General features: G+C 38.0%; 1 protein-coding gene across 1 annotated transcript; it reads right to left on the bottom strand.

Annotated features, from left to right (window-relative positions):
* Nucleotides 1-1,731: 1,731 nt before the first annotated feature.
* LOC134537197 (uncharacterized) lies at nucleotides 1,732-4,940 on the bottom strand. The gene is made up of 2 exons (XM_063377464.1): nucleotides 4,724-4,940; nucleotides 1,732-2,091 (listed from the first exon to the last, which is right to left on the bottom strand). The coding sequence occupies exons 1-2, from the start codon at nucleotides 4,823-4,825 to the stop codon at nucleotides 1,807-1,809; spliced, it is 387 nt and encodes a 128-aa protein (XP_063233534.1). The 5' UTR covers nucleotides 4,826-4,940; the 3' UTR covers nucleotides 1,732-1,806.
* Between the last annotated feature and the right edge of the window lie 17,328 nt (nucleotides 4,941-22,268).

The following is a 22,268-nucleotide window of genomic DNA, read 5'->3' as shown; positions in this document are numbered from 1 at the left end:
AGTTTGTTACTGGCTACGATGTTGCAAGTATCGCTAGTTTGACTCGCCTGATACATATATCCGGTATCTGGCTATTCTTGAGAACTAGATGAAATAATTAATGTTGAACTGGATGGAAGTTGTACCATCGACGGAGCAGAACCTGATGGCAGCAACGACAACAGAGATGCAGATCTCGACATCGTCGTCGACAAACACGAAGAACTCGGTGGAATGTATATCATAGACAACAACGATCTCGTCAGCGACGACGGAGATCCCGATGACAGTGATGCCAGCAACACCAGAGGAGAGTACAACAGGTGTGGTTCTATCAGCAGAAGAGACTTTAATTCCTGCAGTGCTGGTTGCAGAGGAAACCTCGATGAATGATGTTTCGTCATCTATGGAGACGTCTATGGTGGGTTATTCTTCAACAACTATTGAGCATCGATGCCGTTACCGATTTTCTCAAACAATAGTAATGCTCGACGACTCGAGAACAGAGAATGTGCAAATAATCTTTCTCGCAAAATGTTTAGCTGTAGAATGTGCCGCAAGCAATTTGCAAGATATTATAAGTTGAAAAGACACTAGAAGACATGCAAAGGCCCTGCTGTTTGGCAGAAAGTGAAGGTTTCGCTACAGCAGCGATTGATAGATTCGCTTAAGAGTACAATGGGAATCAGTAATACAGCAAATACATCAGCATCAGTTTCGAGTCTGAAAGGTTCATCTTTATCAAATAGGCAATCTTGCAGCTACTGTTATATGTCTTTTGCATTTTCCCATGATGCACGAAGACATGAGAGAAGCAAATGCATGACGAACCCTTCTTGTGAGAAGTTTCGCTGCCATAGGTGTCATTTTTGGTTTACATGTATTGAAAGTTTGAGACGACTTGCGAAAAACCGTAAAGTCTGTTTGTCTACTAGAACTACCTGTAAACATTTCGACTCCTCAGTTTAGGTTGGAGACTCGTATGCATACAAGCACAAAATCAGATGTTCATCAACCGATTGCAATGATGCCAGGGCATGAATTTAAACATGAAACTGTGCTCGATGCATTTCAGGTAAATAATAACAGATTCCACTCCGACTCGTTTCAGGACATACCTTTATATACTATAACTTATATACAAGTGTCTAGGAATAAATATCATAGTTTAGGCTCTTTAACAAAGCACACAGGAACTTCCTGCACCAATAATGATGCAATTTCACACCTGTCTCACTATGACCTTTGTTCCGAATATTTATATTTATACCAAAAATAGGAAAAGGTGTTTAAAATAAATGTAAGGATTTTAGAGAAAGTATTTTTTTAATGCTGAAGACTGTGGAGATACTTGAGGACAGGCACTACATGAAATGATCATCGGAGGTTCCTTAGTAATCGATAATTTTGTGCAATGCTTACAAGAAAATACTTTTAACTACATATTGAGGAACAGAATCATGATACCTGATTTGTTTAACATTATTTATATCCATGCAAACCCCAGGTGCATAATCTGTAGAAGTAACACGAAGTTACATGTATATAATATTTTTGCTGATGTTAGTCTTTGGATATTCAATGGCATTAACATTTTTTATCAGACATAGTTTAGTTGGACGTTAGAAGCGACATGTTATATTACAAGCAGTTACAATTAAGCCCTGATGAAGGTGAATGCAAATTGTAAACAAGAAAATATATTGATTTGTGTAGATAAATAAAGAAGAGAGAAAAGGAAAAAAAATACAATTTGTGGTTGCTTTCATGTTATATTTTCTTTATTGGTTGTTGTTTACAATGGTAGTGAAGTCAATAAATCTCTTCTTATGGAGAGGATGATGTCGAGTGCACTTCCCTCCAGTTAATGTATGACCATGTAACCAGACTGCACATGATGCCTACACTCATAGTGCTGATACTCAGCATCACATTGGCGATCACGTAGAATGGTGAGCTGAGATGGGGCTGGACATCCAAGTAGAGCCAGCGCTTCTCTGGATCTTGGGTCGCCTGCAGCTGCTCATGAGCTCTGATGAAGCCACGTGCGAACACATCGCAGGAGACCGCCACAAGGCACAGGCACACACCCGCGACCATGTACACCGCCAGCTGTAAGCGAACATTGCAGTCAGTTGAGCACAGTGAGTCAAGACTGGTCCTCCATGTAGCGCCAGTGCTTCTCTGGGTCCTGGGTCGCCTGCAGCTGCTCGTGAGCTCTGATGAAGCCACGCGCGAACACATTGCAGGAGACTGCCACAAGGCACAGGCACACACCCGCGACCATGTACACCGCCAGCTTTAAGCGAACATTGCAGTCAGATGAGCACAGTGGGTCAAGACTGGTCCTCCAGGTAGCGCCAGTGCTTCTCTGGGTCTTGGGTCACCTGCAGCTGCTCGTGAGCTCTGATGAAGCCACGTGCGAACACATCGCAGGAGACCACCACAAGGCACAGGCACACACCCGCGACCATGTACACCGCCAGCTGTAAGCGAACATTGCAGTCAGATGAGCACAGTGAGTCAAGACTGGTCCTCCAGGTAGCGCCAGTGCTTCTCTGGGTCCCGGGTCACCTGCAGCTGCTCATGAGCTCTGATGAAGCCACGCGCGAACACATCGCAGGAGACTGCCACAAGGCACAGGCACACACCCGCGACCATGTACACCACCAGCTGTAAGCGAACATTGCAGTCAGTTGAGCACAGTGAGTCAAGACTGGTCCTCCAGGTAGCGCCAGTGCTTCTCTGGGTCCCGGGTCACCTGCAGCTGCTCATGAGCTCTGATGAAGCCACGCGCAAACACATCGCAGGAGACCGCCACAAGGCACAGGCACACACCCGCGACCATGTACACCGCCAGCTGTAAGCGAACATTGCAGTCAGATGAGCACAGTGAGTCAAGACTGGTCCTCCAGGTAGCGCCAGTGCTTCTCTGGGTCCCGGGTCACCTGCAGCTGCTCATGAGCTCTGATGAAGCCACGCGCGAACACATCGCAGGAGACCGCCACAAGGCACAAGCACACACCAGCGACCATGTACACCACCAGCTGTAAGCGAACATTGCAGTCAGATGAGCACAGTGAGTCAAGACTGGTCCTCCAGGTAGCGCCAAAGCTTCTCTGGGTCTTGGGTCGCCTGCAGCTGCTCGTGAGCTATGATGAAGCCATGCACTAACCATCGCAAGTGACCATCACATGGCACTTGTATACCATGCATTGTGACCACTTAACCATTACCCGTGGTCACATATCGCAGTTTGAAGTGACTAATGCTAAGTAATCGCTCATCCTTCAGGATCACTAAGCCTTAGTCCTGATAATTTTGTTCACAAAAACCTTGAAAGTTCCAGCCATGAGACACCAGAAATTTATGGTAATTCCTCTGTCAACTGTGGACATACATCGAAGTTATTGGTTCATAGTTCTAAGGAGTGGCTTGTGTACTAGGTACCACCAATCCTCCACTATGTCTAGAACTGGCTGGAGATAATCCGTAGCCCTTATTATTCTGTACTCTAGCACACTGAAGTTGATTACAACTAGATACTGGTACATAGTGGCAATTAACTACTATGTTAGCTTTGGACACACTTTACATTTCGTAGTGAATCATGATAAGTCTTGGCTGGTACTCTAAGTAGCCACATTGTTCCTCTGGTTTCTCAATGGCCAGCAAATAATCTTGTCCCCTTTAGTTCACCAGCGGACACATTGCTGGTAATTGTAAAGTAGGTACCCTAGGTATGCCATGGTGACTACATATTTTGTCGGCTGTAGGCGCATTTGCATTTATTAGTGTAAGGTGCAAATATAGGTTCTCTAGTCCAGGCAGCAATAATTCTTTTAATTTCTTCAGTCACCTTATGCTGAGCCTTCGTAAGTCCACACATGGACACTTTGAAGGTATGTTTACGAGGCATAGACATGCTGTGATAGCTACATATATTCCCAGATGTTTAGTACATATCACAGTAAATAGTTCATAGTGAACAATTATTTGGTTCTATTAAATCTAATGGCTTTACCCAGTGAATAACTTTTACCATGTAGCCTTCTCTTCTGAAGCATTTGTTGTAGATTTATTTCATTCTCACTATTCTGATGATTTTTTTTGTAACCAAAAATCTAAAATATGTCTTACCAGTTTATATAGTAAACCATGTAAGAGGACAAACTTAGTCTTTCAGTGGTAGGTAATCTTTAAATTTTCCTGGCACTTTCAAAATGAAATGTGGGAATTGATTTAAGTCCTTTGAATTATTCACTGTTTACACAACTTGGAGCCTAATATCTTTGGTAATGATAAGTAAAACAACCCATTCTGTTTCCGAATTTGTGGTACCCTCAAATCATTTGAGCAAATACATATGTTGAGCAGCTAGAGTAACCAAAGTAAAATACAATTTTAACCCATTATTATTTTGTTAGGTATATCTGGTGATTAGGTACATGAAAGTTGTAAATATAATAGTTCAAGATGAAGTTTATAAAATACAGGTCCTTTGATGATATTTTGGCTATTGGTTTAAATAACCATCGAAAATAAATTATTTTAAAATAAATCTGCTCTTTATAAATACGTGTTAGAGTACCTCCCTCTATCCCAGCGGTACTCTGCAACGAATATATACAGTGGTGTAGACACACATGGGATATAGAATAGTATATAAAGCTGTGTGGCATCTGTTCCTCCAGCTCCAGGTGTCGTTAATTCTCTCATGCATGTGGATTCAACTAAAACTTACCTGGTGTCTGTTGTGTCTAGCCCAGGAACCAAGGGAGTGGTCTGGCAGCGCGTGAACAGATGATTCTCCGGAGGTGACCTCATTTATTTTGTAGGCGGCCATCTTGTGCCAGGCTCTTCGAGGAAGTACGGAGATATTTTTACTGAGGATTTATAAGTGGTCAGATTCATGTAAGAATCGTTCTCGGGGATACCTGCTAACAATGAAACATTAACTTATCCATTGTCATTGGAATAAAGAATTTAACTAGGTAAACAAAATAAATTATTGTTAACTTTCCTTGGTGTTTTTTCCCTTCTACAGGATGTAGGGTAACCACATTACAAAGAGGAAATAAATCAATTTATTTTTCAAACAAAACTATTTCGCATTAATCGCGAGAAAAAAAATGTTTTATTTGATGGGAGTTTATTAAAAAGTGTTTTACCATATCTCAGGCATATATTAATAAAAAAAATTGGTTGTCTGTAAAGTCGGTTTACGGACGATAGTTTAACGTGACAACGTCATAACAAAACATTGATGAAATGATTGCATACCTACATTTATGAATAAAATTGAATCACTTTTATTGAATTATCACTATTTTGTATGGATAAAAAGGAGTGAAATTAAATTTACAATTTAATTGATAAATTTACTTTTATTTGCACTTATTAATTCAAATATGTTTATTACTTTAACGAAGATATTATTTACGTGACGTCTAATAAATCGATGAACGCCGGCTGCACGCACGAAAAAGTTTCCCACTACGGATGTCCCACTACGGATGTGTCCTGTTTGCTCATTGTACGCATGCGTGGCATCTCTCTTCCACTCTATTGGAACAACCATTGATTTGACTTTTCAATCATATTTTCGTCGTTTGAATTATTAATATTATGTAATTTAACGATCGTCCACCGATTTTCAGCACAATCGGTACTGATATTTAAAAGTAATGTTGAATATTCAAATACGTTTTGAATCAACAATGATGTTTTTAAGTTACACATAATAATTCAAATTACACCCGGGATCATTTGCACAATGTTTTAAAAAATATTGTAACACATTATAAATAAGTTTGGTGTATCTGGGATGCGTATTTGTTATCAAATCATGTTATAAAAACGAAATAATATTATTCCCCTACCCTGAAAAAACGTTTATAATTATTTATATATTATTTGAAAGTATTAATTTTTACTTATGGCCTCTTGGCCGTCGCAAAGGATGTCGGTTCGAATCCTGGCAGGTGCAAACTTTTTTTTGTACTTGTAAAAATAAATACGGCACACGCAACATTTCAAAAGTAATAAATATATTTGAATTAATGCATGCAAATAAAAGTAAATTTATTAATTAAATTGTACATTTCATTTCTCTCCTTTGTATCCATACAAAAAAAGTGATAATTCAATAAAAGTGATTCAAATTAAAAAAAAAATTTCTTCCTCAAAGAATATAATATTTTTAATGCCTAAATGGTTTGGCTGCAAAAGCCTATTACGGCTCAGTCTCAGGCCGAATATGATATTTACTTTTCTTCTGGATAAATCATTTCATCAATGTTTTGTTATGACGTTGTCACGTTAAACTATCGTCCGTAAACCGACTTTACAGACAAACAATTTTTTTTAACTATAACTTTTATACATGTTTGCTATTTAACTTCTTCCAATCTGTGTTATTCTGTTAAGGATAGGACGATGATAGGAAAAGTAGGAAATGAATGGGAGTGTTTCAAGTTTAATGTGCCTCGAAAAAGTCAAATCGATGGTTGTTCCAATCGAGTGGAAGAGAGATAGATGCGGCGCAAGCGTACAATGAGCGTAACGGGCCACAGTGCAACGGGACAATGTGCGTTACGGGACACTTTTTCGTGCGTGCAGCCGGCGTTCATCGATTTATTAGACGTTGTCACGTCAAAAACATTAACCCGTTAAAATTATTGATATTTTATAAGTTTTATTTTTCATTACAAATGAATCGTTTCTTATTTATTAATTGTATCATCTTATCTATGTTGATGCTAAGGCTCTCACTTGTCTTACACTTAACCATATAATATACATATTTACTAAGTAGGCACATGCAATATAAACATAATAAAAACTAAAGCAAAAAAAACGAAAATTTCACATAAATAGAAAAAATGAAAATAAGTTAACAATATCACTAGAAAATATAAAGTAGTAAAAAATAGCACAAATGATAAACATGGTTTACGTAAAGTATAATATATTAGATATTGCTTTTTCTTAATCTAATACTATCAATAGATTTAACGGTTTTAAAATATTTTAGACAGTAGATAATAGTTAAATATAAATACTAACCAAGACATAAACAATTTTAAAAATATATATAAATTTTCGTATAATAATTCATTCACATATTGACACACATTCGTGCATATTCAGTCACACATTGCTGACACCACAGCTATGTAGGTATATAGTTAAAATGAGGTTCTTGGTCTTTCTTTCATTCATTGGTTGTTTTATTAGCCAAATTTAAAAAAAAGAGATTTTCAAGCCATAAATGAACTATAAATCAGTACAAAATTTTCTGCCTTAGGGAGATCAGGAGAGAATTTAAGCAGGACATTTACGAGAAAAACTCGTGGATCTGTGGATGCGAAGAAACCAACCGGCTCTATTGTTTTCCCTGCCTGCTCTTCGCAAAACGAAGTGGTGAATCTAGTTCTGTAAGTTTTGGCGTCTCAGATTTGTCTCACTTAAGTCAAAAAATAAAGAAGCATGAGAGTGCAGAAACACGTTTGAATTCCGTCCGGGAGTTTCATCTTTTGGGGAAATTAGACATTCGCCAACAACTTGATTGTGCCTACTGTTTGAACATTAAACAACATAACGAGCAAGTTACAAAAAATCGTTATGTCTTGTCTAAAATTATAGATTGTATAAACATTTGCGGGGCGTTTGAACTCGCGCTGCGAGGTCACGACGAGACACAAGAATCTGCTAATCCTGGAATTTTTAGAGGGTTAGTTAATTTGTCAGCAGAGTTAGACAAATCTTTGAAAGACCACCTTGCAAATGCAACTGTTTTCAAAGGGACTTGTAAAGAAATCTAAAACGATTTGCTAGATTGTATGCTTTAAGTCTGCCAAGAATACATCAAAAAAGAAATTTCATGTGCAAGTTTTGTTTCAGTGATTGCAGACGAAACGACAGACATATATATCATCTTTATTCCAATTGGTTATAGTTTTTCGCTATGTGTTACCTAACGGGCAAGCAGTATAACGATTCTGGCAGTTTGTAAATCCTCCAGGACATGATGCTGCGTCAATCGCAGAATGTATTCGCATTGTTTTGGAAAATATTGTTGACAAACCCGAGAAATTGATATCTCAGAGTTATGATGGGGCTAGTGTAATGAGTGGGCATCACAATGGTGTTCAGGCCATTATTCAACAAAATTATATATATATATATATGCACATTACGTGCATTGTTATGCGCATCAGTTGAATTTAATTGTGGCACAATCTACAAGCCAAAACCAACAAGTCCGTGTATTCTTTTCCAATTTGAGTGATATAACTAACTTCTTTAGCCACTCACACAGAGAATTGCTGTTCTTGATGGCGTTGTTGGCAGGAGAATTCCTCGTGCTTCTTCTACAAGATGGAATTTTAAGAGTCGTACTGTTAACACGGTGTACGAGTAGGTACAGAAAACAACTGATCGAATGCATGAACAAAATTGAGTCGTCATGCAAGCAGTCAACAACAATCTACTAGTCGGGAGCTATTCGGCGTATGTTGAATGATCCAGTGTTTGTATTTTGGCTGTCAGTTTTTCACAATATAATGCCGCACGTAGACATTTTGTTTAATCAGCTACAAAAAAGGGGCATCGATGCCGATAAAGTCGGGAAACATTTTGACAGTTTTCGACTTTCATTTGAGAAATAAAGAGAGAATATGGATAAAGTGAGAATGCGAACTGAAATGTCGGTGCCAGAGCAGCATTCTAAAAAAAAAGAAAGTGGAAGATGTTCATGTAAATAGAACTGTTGCAGCCAAGGAAGTATGTGATGTGATTACTAATCAAGTAAAGGAGAGGTTTTCTTTCACAACATATTATTCTGCGGTATGCCTTTTTGATCACGTCCGGACCACCCTCTTCAAAAAAAATGGGGGGGGGGGGGGGGGGGGTTGGCGATTTTTTATTTAAAGAGCCCAATGCTGTGAACCCTCATTTTCAAAAGTCACCAGCCGCCACTGCAGTGGACGCTGGCATACTGACTCCCACCACTTTTTTCAAAGCATATATATTGTCACCTAGTATGACGTCATGTACGCCATCTTGAAATTTGGACGCCATCTTGAAAATCTTTATTTATTATCCGATTTTAATGAAAAAAATTCCAAAATTCATCAAAAAATTAGCGTATTTGAATTCTGTTTGATTATATCGATGTACGTCCTTGGTTCGATTCCCGGCGAGAATAAACACTCGATCCTTCCTCCATGAAAGCTACCTAGACTGATCTACCACCAACAATACCAAGGTATATATCGTCAACTGGTATGACAAAATGTCCGCCATCTTGTCTTCATCCGCTGGAGACCACCATCTTGTTTTCGTCTGCTAGAGTGTGCCGATACCATGTAGTATAATTATCTGGTCACCATACTTTTGTCCTCAACTGTTGACATTGAACATTGACCTTGACCTTGAACCTTGACCTTGAAATTTGACCTTGACCTTGAAATTTGACCTTGACCTTGAAATTTGACTTTGTCCTTGAAATTTGACTTTGTCCTTGTCGTCCATCATGGATCCGACATTTTATGTTCAGTACATGCTACCAGGAGCCACCACCTGCTGGAGTACGCCATATTGTGTGTGTACTTGTATTATAGAGTACATTTCCATCTTGATAATTTTATTCTAACCCGCTACAGTGCAGTAATCATTTATTATGGAGGTGCCCCCCGCCATCTTGAAATTTGGCCGCCATCTTGAAATCATGTAATAATGTAGCTAGAAAAGCGGGAAAAAAATCCAAAATTCTTTAAATAAATTAGTAATCCATATAATGATTGATCGGATCGACTAAGGTCCTTGGTTCGATCCCCGGTCGATACAAAACAACTTTAATTCAAAAAAAACTAAAAAAGTGTTAGGTTTGAGAAAATAAAAACACCACAAGTTCTTTTAAAAAAATTTTATTACATAAATTCAATACACTACTACAAGTACAAAAAAACACTGACAAATTACCAAAGCCTTTTGGATTCCTCGATTCAGTCTTCTTATTGTACGGACTAAGCCTTTTACATAACTTTAAATGTCTATCCGATACGTTCATCACCACAGCCAGAGACGGACTGAAGTTCATAGCACTTATATATAGTCTCATTAGCCGGTACAACACATGAGTCAAATCAATAACCATGTTCATTATACGTCTCGGAACATTTTTTATAATGACGATGTAAGCTATCGAGACGTGAAATTAGTTTATTGCACCTATTGCACTGAAATTGTATTCTTTGAACATTATTAGAACAACCGCTTCTTTCATGTCTGCGAGCATTTGAGGTGATAGTAAATGATGCACCTCAGTATTTGCACTGATGCGAAGTACGCTCTTCATTAATTGAAGTATTCAATGCTGATGAAACTTCAGCTGATGGTGGAACAGCACATATCGAAGTCTCCTCCAGTGTTGTCAGAGGCGTTGCCAACGGGATCTGCTCCAACATCGTCGGCGCCGACGTCATGGTTCCCGTAGTCGATGGTACATCCTCCATCGAGTACGACGTTAAAGTCGGTAAAGATGCCATCGAAGTCTCAAGAACAGGCAATTACGCGACTTATGCACCAGAAGAAACAAACTAGGTGATCCGTACACCGTCGACGGCAGTAACAAACTGAGCGTCCTGCTGTCTAGGACTCGTTTATATACATTAACCGGTTTGAATAATACGCTAATCAAATCAAGAACAATTTACTAAAATACTAGAGTCAAAATTACATTAAAAAAATAGAAGCACCATCAACAAAAAAGGAAGCACATTTGGAAGCACCTTCAAAAAAGAAAAAACAATAGGAAGCACCGATTACGAAAAAACAGCACATTTGGAAGCACCGACTACGAAAAGGCAGCACATTTGGAAGCACCAACTACGAAAAGGCAGCACATTTGGAAGCACCGACTACGAAAAGGCAGCACATTTGGCAGCACCGACAACGAAAAGGCAGCACATTTGGAAGCACCGACTACGAAAAGGCAGCACATTTGACAGCACCGACAACGAAAAGGCAGCACATTTGGAAGCACCGACTACGAAAAGGCAGCACATTTGGCAGCACCGACAACGAAAAGGCAGCACATTTGGAAGCACCAACAACGAAAAGGCAGCACATTTGGAAGCACCGACTACGAAAAGGCAGCACATTTGACAGCACCGACAACGAAAAGGCAGCACATTTGGAAGCACCGACTACGAAAAGGCAGCACATTTGGAAGCACCGACAACGAAAAGGCAGCACATTTGGAAGCACCGACAACGAAAAGGCAGCACATTTGGAAGCACCGACTACGAAAAGGCAGCACATTTGGAAGCACCGACAACGAAAAGGCAGCACATTTGGAAGCCTACGAAAAGGCAGCACATTTGGAAGCACCGACAACGAAAAGGCAGCACATTTAGAAGCTCCATCAACAAAAAAAAAAGGCAAAAAGGAAGCACAAGTTACGAGATCTAAGTCTTAGTTAGAAATCAGAATACAAGAAATAAAAACATTAAATTCTTATAATTTAAATTATTTATTTATCTTATTGCTTTACATTATACAAATGCAAGTAAAACAAGCCATTATTGTATGTAGCCAGCATTCCTCAGTTCCTTGAGTATGAAGGATATTTCTTTGATGCACGAATAGTTTCCTGCACAAAGCGAACCATGTAGAAGTCTTAGCCGGTCAACCAATATGTTTGGATCTTTCCATGATGTGTAATCATTCTCTTCTACACCATCTTCCTTGCACCTTTATAAATATTACTAGCTAAACCCGGCCACGCTTTGCTGTGGCACAGTTTAATATTAATTCATTGTTTAATTTAATATTTTACTGTGCATGGCTGTGGAATGTAATAGAAGAAATAAAAATGTGTTTAGCTTAAATATTTTTATTGTAAAGCTAATGGAAGGACTACATTCCTTGTTTTCCCATTTTTTGCATAAACATATAGATCAGATGGTTTACCGACTCTGGAGCACCCGACATATAACTGTCCATGAGAGAAGCATTCATTTTCTAAATTCAAACCGCACACTTGCAAAGATTGTCCTTGTGCTTTATTGATGGTCATAGCGAACGCAAGGCGTATTGGAAATTGAAGTCGTTTGAACTCGAACGCCATATCTGTCGGAATAAGTGGCATTCGTGGAAGTAATACGTCTTCACCTTTATGAAGTCCAATCAAAATTGTTGCTTCAATAAGATTATCCATTAATTTTTTAACTACTAATCGTGTACCATTACATAATTTAGGCTGACAGATATTTCGAAGCAATATAATTGGCACACCAATTTTCAAATTCAAAATATGTGGTGGTAATCCTGGAACATCGAGTGAATTGAGAAATTCCGTTGGAAAGTTCACTGCTTCATTTTGGTGCACTACTGAATCAATAGATTTGTATGTCATTGTTTCACCTTCGATTCTGTTTATAATACTATTGTTCATATCGTGTACGTCAACATTTTTAGCCGCTAGAATGGCTCTTTCGCTCAACCATGCATGATTTTTGAATTTTGTTTCGATGTTTTGGAATACCTTGTCTACTAATTCCTCTTTTGAATCTACGATGTTGCATAAATCAGATGATAAGCTGATTTTTCCTGTTTCTGGATTTGTAGGTACAGTGCCGTTACCAACTTCAATTAATTGTCTTGAAAATATGACTGCTGTTGGATCGTTCTGAAGTTTAACTCGCATATTCGTGATTAAATGCATTTTTTTTACTGTGCTCCAAAAATTTTAATATTTTAAGCAGGCATGCAATTCATCAGCAGGTGTTGAGCGAGGTATCACTGGGAGCGTTTGCCTGAAATCACCGGATAGTAACACCAACACTCCCCCAAATGGATCTGGATTATTTCGCAAATATTTCAGTGTATGGTCTAATGCTTCCAATGACTTTTTGTGAGCCATTGTACACTCATCCCATACAATGATTTTGCACGTCTGAAGAACTTTTCCCATTCCTGATGTTTTTGAAATGTTACATGTTGGACTTTCTGTGCATTGCATGTTTAGTGATAGTTTAAGAGCTGAATGCGCTGTTCTACCTCCTTCCATTAATGTTGCAGCAATACCCGAGGAAGCAAGAGCTAATGCAATATGGCCATTTGAACGGATCGTAGCAAGGATTAAGGAAATTAAGAATGTTTTTCCATTTCCACCTGGAGCATCCAAAAAGTACAATCCACCGGATTGGTTGGCCACAGCTTGTATGATAGTATTATATACTATATTTTGTTCTTGAAGGAGTCTCGGTGTATTTTCCTGGACGAACAGCTGTAAGTCATTTCTGTTGTATGATTGTTCTCTAAGTAGTTCTCTGTCAAATGTCGCATTGATGGACCGGTTCGGTGCCGTCACTCCCAATTGAGTCAACGACTTACCACATATTGTCAGACAAAGATCCTCAATGAATATCAGCGCTTCATTGTATACTTCTTCTGTGAAATCCAAGTCATGATTATTTGTTTCTTGGCGAATTTTGTACAGAATATCTTCAGCCATGTAGTCTTTGTATTTCTCCCACAATTGCGCTGGTTGTGATGGGAAACATGCGGACAAAATAGTTGCGAACAGCATACGTATTTGAGATGGATGAGAAGTAGCACATGAATCTTCAATTGACTTGTCCCAATGATCGTCGTTTTCCAACAAATTAAGTGCCTCGCACGCACTCCGATACGTAGTATGTACTATTCCATTCACTGTTCGCAAGTGCATAAATGATGTTGGACCACGACATGTAATTAGAAGCAAACGTAAATAAAAGCATTCTGCATTGTTCGGATGTACAGTGTATATCCTTCCTAAAGCATTTGATGAAAATATTCCAGGTTGTCCAGTTACTGCCTTCCCTCTCTTTCTTCTTTCAAAATTCTTTTTGGTCACATTCCAAGTAAAATAAGTTGGAACATCTGCATACCTCAAAGATTTTGCAAAATCATCTGTTTGACATAAATGAAAAAATGCTGTTAATGTTGTGTTCGGTGGATTTATTGCAATGTCTTGTAGGTTTTTCTCTGTGAAATATACCCTTTGTCCGTTTTCGAGATGAACAGCAAGGTGAATGACAGTTGGATCCCTCTCATGGATTTGAAATCCTAAAATGCGCCATACAGCTTCATTGCTGCTAATATATCTGCCGATTTGGTATTGTGAGATCTCATCTAAGTTACTTGTTGATGAAACTCCAAACACGGCCATGTCGCTGCCTTTGTTGACGTATTTACAGATGTATTTTATGGATTTCACAGAATTGCAATACTCCACATTGATATGTGCTTTAAACGTTTTTGATAAAAGTGGCGAATATGGAACAACCCAACGATTATCAACTTCAATGTCATTTCCTCTCACTTTCATAACAATTGCTTTCCCATTGTCTTCTGTACTTCTTCGTCGATATAGTGGGTAACCATCACTGCCAGTGATTGTATCTTTTAAAAACTCTCGAGGATAACGTTTAGAGCATTTTCCATCTATCATACATGGTGAATTTGTATTGATTGACCCACATGGTCCATGTATCATGTTCTTGGTCACAACATCATACAACTCATTGTCAGTTGTAGTATCTGGTATTTCAGCGGATATGACTTTATCGATTTCATTAGGCATGATCTTCATAGTAAGCCATATTAAAATGTGTGCATGTGGCAGTCCTCTTTTTTGCCACTCCACAGAGTACATCCAGCATTGTGTTTCTCCGAAAACGTGCAGTGAAGTGATGAAATTAATTAACATCTTTAGCTTTTGTTTGAAAACATGTGCTGTTATGTCGTGGCGATCAGCAGGAGATTGTCCAGGGAAAAATAATTCTTTTATTTCATCCCATGCTGGATTACATGTAAATGTAATGAAAAGATCAGGACGACCATATTTTCGCACATATGTAAGAGCGTCCTGCGCATATTCGTGCATATGTCGTGGACTACCAGTATATGTTGCAGGCAATATTGTCATCTTGCCTATGTTACTTATATCACCATCATTTATAACAGCATCTCTCAAATGTACATATTCTTCTGATCTCAGCTTTGTTTGATTGAGCCTAATGAATAGTAGTCGTTCCGACTCTATTTTCGCGTACATGTCGACGATGTACTGGTGGAAGAGCAGACGGCATTTCAGAATATGGTTTTCTTCATTTTCACGTAACATAATTCTATAGGAATAATAATTCATAGAACTAACTTTTTTGTCAGTGTATTCGCCTGTGACTGTGTTTATCATTTTAATGTTAAAATGATAACCGTCTTGACCACTTGGAAACATAATTGGATATTGCAATGGATCGTAGCACCTATGAGTGTCAGCAATTCGTTGTAGTTGCTCATTTCTGCACTGCAAAACGATATCGCGATGATGAAATTCTTCTCCAACCATGACAATTGCTACCTCATCAATTGTTGGCGCATTATATCGTTTGACATGCTCACTTACTGGTGTATAATCAGCATGAATAACAATTCCATGACTGTCTGATGGCATAAGATCAATCGCATTTTTGAACAATCGAATCAAACTATTATCGTCATGTAACAACTGTTGCAACGACTCAACAATGTCCCTTCTTACTCCAGCGTAGATTTGACATCGTGCATTCAACTGAGCACTTTGATCTCCCATGAAATATATTTGTAGAAATTTATGGTGATTATTGTGGAAAGGAAGTAAAGAACCAGCTTTGTGGTAAATTTGACCCTGAACTTTAAATGTCGGCATATAATGCTCCGTTATAATGTTAGCGCCCAATTAAGTCATCTGAAAACATGAATTATATTTTCTAATATTTTGGAGAAAATGTTTAGAATCATCAGTAATTCCATTTAACAAATTTTTCAGTGGTTCTTTTGGCTGTTCAAGTTCAGGTAGCTTCACTTTACCGCTTGCACAACACATTCCTGGAGTTTCTCCTTTGAATTTAATTGCTCTGCAATGAGGACAAACTTTATCCATTTTTCCGATTTGAACAAATGTACATGAGGTATTGTATTGTATATCCAGTTCATATGAAAAAGCCATTCGGTGGTATGAAGCTTGGTTATTTAGATGTTGTAACTGCATTCGTCTTCGCCGTTGATCTATTTCTTCTTGGCGTTGTTGAGACGAATATGCTGCTCTTCTTCTTCTCGCTTCTTCTCGTAAGAGTTGAAGTCTCTCTTCCCTTTGATCGGCCAATTCTTCTGCTCGCCTTTGAATACTTCGTTCTCTAAGATGTTCATTATATTGTCACGATCCACCTTCAGAGGGGGGGGGGGGGCGAGAATCGTAGCTCTTTACATAGAAACAACTCGCTTGGCATCAACTAGTCTTAACTTCATAAAATACTTTACTGTACCTAGGATCATAGGTTCGTCATCCCGTACAGGATGTCTGGTGAGAGCTGAACTAAGGAGATTTTGCAAAATAACATAATACTTAATTAAAATTATTTTATTCTTAAAGTCAAATACTCAACATCATTTTAAAGAACATTTAAATAGCGGGATTACAATTTAAAACAATAATCTCTTTACTTCCTTAACGATTGAACGACCTTACAAGAGAGAGAATGAGAGAACTTCACTAAACACTTCCCTAGTCCTTCCGAATACCTCAAATCATAATTAATACTTAAAATTAAAACAAAGATAAGTCCATACTCACATTTTCCGAAAAGCCTTTCTTGATCGATTACTTTAAAAAAATAACGTAGGGGCCTCTCCTGCCCTTGAAATCCCGAACGAACATTACATTTTAAAAACTATGACGCGTGACCCCTGACGAGGGCCATAGCCTCCGCCCGAAAGCTTGACGACTACATTATGACCTAACTTAAATTAAACGACTCGTGGCCTCTGGCGTCGACCATAGCTTCCGCCCGAAAGCTTGAATTCCTACATCACGAACGAACTAACAACTCGTGACCACAGGTGAGACGCATAGCCTCCGCCTGAGTGAGCCTGAATTCCTACATCACGAACGAACTAACAACTCGTGACCACAGGTGAGACGCATAGCCTCCGCCTGAGTGAGCCTGAATTCCTACATCACGAACGAACTAACAACTCGTGACCACAGGTGAGACGCATAGCCTCCGCCTGAGTGAGCCCCGAGTCACCACTCACTTGCGCTTAAATTCGCGCGCCCTGCCGCGCCTACCATAACAAAAGCTCGTTATTGAAGTCAAATTTACTAAACAACTAACTAGAACATCTGGGAAGACTACCCCCCCTCTACCCCAATGTGCAGGCCACACCGCGCGGCTTGTTACGACAGCGCGCCCCAGTAACTGCGGCCCGTGGCTGCGCCAGCGCGCGGCCAAACAAACAAACAAAATTCTGCAAGCCCGCAGCGCGCCGCGCCGGCCCCGTGCCCCAATTACATGGTCACGCCACTTGCGCTGACGAGTGAACAGAGCAGCCAGCCCAGAGTCCCGTCAGTAAAGTCCCTAAATTTGATTTCAACAACCCTGCAAAATTTCAACCCGCGACATAACCCTCCCCTCACAGAGCTCGAGCCCCATCGAGCTACCTCAAAATTACAAATTGTCTTTTTCCATTAAACCATAACTATAAATTCCTCATTTCACAAAAATAATAATTTTCTTAGTTCCTTGCTGTCTGAACATACATCTAGATTCTGCATAAGATTTATTTTAAAACAACAAGTATTCATAAAATTAAATGTAAAACTTTTATCTGGTTTGTTCTCACAGGAACCTTCAGAGGCTCGAGTTCTCAATTTTAAAAAAATTGTTCTGTTAGTGAAGCTCTCTTTACAAATTAAATTACTGTTCTTAGTTTCTCAGTATTCGTTAAACAATGTGCAAATTCTTGATAATTATTATTATTTTTTTTTTTCGGTTTCCGTTTATTACCATACTTCTTTCGTTCTTCAAAAAAAATTAAGTGTCCTTACAGTGTTTCAATTAATTAAACTCTTATCTCGTGAAGGTTGGTGCAACTCCTCGAAGTCAGTGTTGTCGAGAAGAGTAGCTCCCTGGGCTGGCCATCAGCAAACACCACTCAACTCCAACAGCTACTGGACTGGCTTCCAGGGCAGCTCACAACTTCTCCCCACATCTGCTTCGGAGTTGTGCCATCCTCATCACGAACAGATTACAATTCTGAAACATCATCAACAGGCATTACCATCACGCCTGACAAATACAAAACTAACTACTAAACTGCAATCGATGGGCAAGGATGCAAACACACAAAAAAATAAAATTAATTAATTCAACTGCTAACATAAAGTATCCCACCCTTAGCATAATCTAATCAGGCAAATAATTTGATAGGAAAAACTTAAGGAAGGGAAACATGACCTCCAATGATTTTCCCTAACTCTTGAGTCTTGATCTTCTCTATACAGCAAATAGTCCCCACGAAGTAACTGGGTTGAAGGTCAGTTCACATGACCCACCCATAACCTCTTCTACTCTTCTTTTCTTCTGGGGGCAACCACAATGCCCACCAATCTCTCTCCATGGTGCCGAACCAGCTATCCCATGAGAGTAAACAACGTAGTCAATAGAAGCGCAGAGGGGAAACACCAATCTCTGGCTTGTCGAGTCATAAAACTGCTTTATCTTCTTCTTCTTCTGAGTAAAAATATCTGACTAACCTTGCTTCTATTCTTCCAAACAGTAAAAGTTCATCAGGTATCTTCATGAAAGAAACATTCTAACTAATAATTCTTCATTTTTCTTCTTCTTTATTTCTGTTAGTTGTAATAGAAGGCCATGTTAGGGAGGTTATAGGGAAAAAGAGTGGCCAATTCCCACCCCATCACCCACCTAGATCATGACTAATTAACTTTTAAACTTTCTATTTCAAACAAATAAAAAAAAAAACATTTTTTTTTTATTCAAACTTTTAAACTATAATTACTTTTACTTCATAACCTCAAAAGCTAATCAATAATTCTAAATGAAATTGTGATTTACTGCATCCTTGTTCCATCCGATCTGTTTGTTTATAACCTTTCTTGTAAAGTATAAAATTTTCAAACATTACTAATTCAAAAAAAAATTAAATTCTGGTGTCCTTTGAGTTACAATTAACTTTACTATTTCTTAGCTTGAAATAATTTAAGTTTTCAGAACTATTTCATTGTCTAATTCACAACACTTAAAAATCAACTCAAAACAACAAATCATCAAAATCAATAAGATCATCTGACCTACCTATCAGTACTGTGAACTTGAACTGTTCGCACACATTTATAATAAGCTATTGTATTTAAATTCCAACCTAAATAAGGTTTAAAAAAAAACTACTAATCCCTCTGTAAATTAAGAAAATTAACTTTAAAAATTAAACTTAAGGTATTAGTTCTTTTTGACAGCTACCACAACTCACTAGTTCCATTACATTACTATAACCTAAAAAGTTCTGTAAATAATGTTTATAACAAAAAAAAACTCCAGTTACTGTCTTCCATAAAAAAAAATAAAACTTTACATGACCTTATTAATCTCCACTTGTAAGTCCATGGCTGCCAGCTTTCTCTTCTCTTGAATCTTCAGTCTTGGCTCTTGTTTCAGTGATCTTGTATCTTGTCTCTCGAACTCTTGTCATCTTGTAAACTGGACTGCTGCTCAGCTCATCTTAAGGAATCTGTAACAGTTTCAAAAATACATGTTAATTTAAATTACATAATTCCTGTTCTTTGGTCCTAAAAAAAAAATTGTATTATTAGTACACATTACCCTGAAACAACATTATTATTCATTGTTTATTACTTAAAAAAAATGCTTTACCATAAAATCCTTTTTTGTTCTTTTCATTAGGCCTATTTATTTTCCTTCTTCTTAATTAAATTCTGCTTCAAATGTTAATCCTAACTTAAGACCTACCATCTATTTATTATTCATTACCTACATTATTTATGTTACCCTAAAATTCCCATAAGTTTCTAATACTTCCTATCAAAGACATTCTCTCTAAAAAAAAATTTACTTGTGACTCTTAACTTAACAAACTTAAAAAAAACTTTTACACTAGACTTAACTTATTATTCATTCTTAGTTACTAAATTTCTATATGTAAACTTTAGTACTTACAAACAAAAACTGCCTATTTCTCTCTACCTCTTAATCTCTTTCAATTATTACAATAATAATGTTACCTTGCATCTTTAAACTTTCTTCTTTTCAATTAAATTAGACATCTCATAACAATAAAAATTCTGCCTATACTCTTCTTATGGGTGTACAAACCAACAACAAAATTTCAAATTCTCAAGTTTCCTTATATTTAAATTATGCAATACAAATAACCTCTGTGGTGCCTGTACCCTTTTAGGCCTACCACCTTCTCCTCTCACATCATGACAACTCTTATTCCTCGGGGTCTGTATTCACTGTTACAAATCAAATATCTCAAAAAAATTAAAAACAAATTTATTATTTTAAGAAAACAAAAATTTACATTGAATTTACTATGGAGCCTGGAAATCTTAATGTCTCACAGCAGCTAACATGACTAAATCCCATGGAACCCCAGGTTTACATAACCTGTGCCCAAAAATTTAAGCATACCAGGCTTTCTCTGCACTGGTTTTACAGCATCACACACTATTTAGGGCCCCTGATCTGCCATCAGTCCCAAGGAGTTTTCCCACAACCCCTCTCTACACAAGCGCCTACCGCATTCCTCTCAATTGGCTATCGGTTTTACGGCATTCTTTTGGGATCCGACCATCAAGTTAGGGCTAATCGAACACTAAACCTCCATACTTCCAAACTAATGTAAATCAATTAAATTTTCTCTGTAATTTCTTAAAATCCAAATAAAAATTATTCAAACATGCCCAAGAAACTTTCAAAAAAAAAATTCATAATCTTATCTTCAAACCCTTAAAATAAAAATAAATAGATTACTCTGTTTTCTCCTTAATAACTGTAAACTGTCAACAAATATTATGTCGTAAATTTAACTATGCTTACTGACTCTAAATCATAAAATCTCATTCGTCCTAATTAATAAACAACCAATTTCCTTGAAATCTCACTGTATCTCTCATACTCAAACTCCACTGGCTGAATATCTCAATAAATTCAAAAACAATTATCTAAACTCTTAAAGAAACTCCTCCCCAATTATTCAAATTACTTCACCTTATTTTATTTCATTACTTAAAACACCTTACTCAAAAAAAATTAATTAATTATCTAGCTATCTTCCATTATTATTTATTTACCGAACAAAACTTTCTCCTAAATTAATTTAGTAAAATTCAATTTCACATTAGGCAAGTACACTAACTCTCTACAGCAATGTTTCTCATTTCCCTCCTTCCTAACTGAATCCAATCTTACTTAACCTCCAGGGAATTTACCTCACAAAATAACCAAAAATTTCACTGTAGTGCCTATCTGCTATAGGCCCACTACACAGGGGGCTCTAACCCCACCAACAAACTTCATTGAAATGGTACCCTATCCCATACAGGATAGCCACTTCGGTACTACCATGGGGAACTCCTGCCCCAAACTACTCACAACTCTCAGGATTCTCCTGACCCTTAATTCCGTAGTCAGCCCATCTCCTATGGTCTGCGCTACAATTCCCTTTCTTCCCAGGGACACAACGCCTCACCTTAGGGTCCCTCGCCCTAATGAAAACATTAATTTTGTCTCTCTGTTCTTTTGGAGTAAATTCCCTCTACACACAAAATCTAGCCTTCCCAGTTTTCTCAATGCTTATCGATTTTATAGTGTACCTCCTTAATAATGTTTACAAATCCCAAAAAAATATTTTTAAAACCGAGGTAGAATTTAACTAACAAAAACATAAACAACTTACAACGAAACACTTCTAGCCTATACATCATACACTTCTTAAAATAAATTACTTACATACTGAAAGTTCCTCTTCTTCTAAAACACACTTAAATTTAAATTTATTTAACCAATAGTCTATTTTCTTATCGCTAAGTTACCGTACAGCTGATCAAAACAAGGTCACGGCCGTCCACGTCTCTGTACGTGCTCGTGACGTCACCGAATTCCATCAGGTGCGCCAACCCTCGCTTGCGGTTCCTCCGTTCTCCGCTAGGTCTCAGCACCTCCCCGTCACGTGTTCACTCTGCCACGTCCACTGACGTGTCGTTCTGAAACAACTCTCAACATTTTTCTAATTAAAACAAAACATCACTATAAATTCTATAACTCTCTTTTACATAAACTCTCGTTTTCTCTTTAATTCCTTTCTAACGTTTATCCTTCCCTCGACTGATTTAATTCGTACGTCTCGTCTCCTACGCGCACGAAAACAAA

This window comes from Bacillus rossius, chromosome 12 (genome assembly GCF_032445375.1).
Source record: "Bacillus rossius redtenbacheri isolate Brsri chromosome 12, Brsri_v3, whole genome shotgun sequence".
NCBI classification, from domain to species: domain Eukaryota; kingdom Metazoa; phylum Arthropoda; class Insecta; order Phasmatodea; family Bacillidae; genus Bacillus; species Bacillus rossius.
Note: the sequence above shows the minus strand (reverse complement) of the source record. Positions and strands in the feature narration are given on the sequence as shown.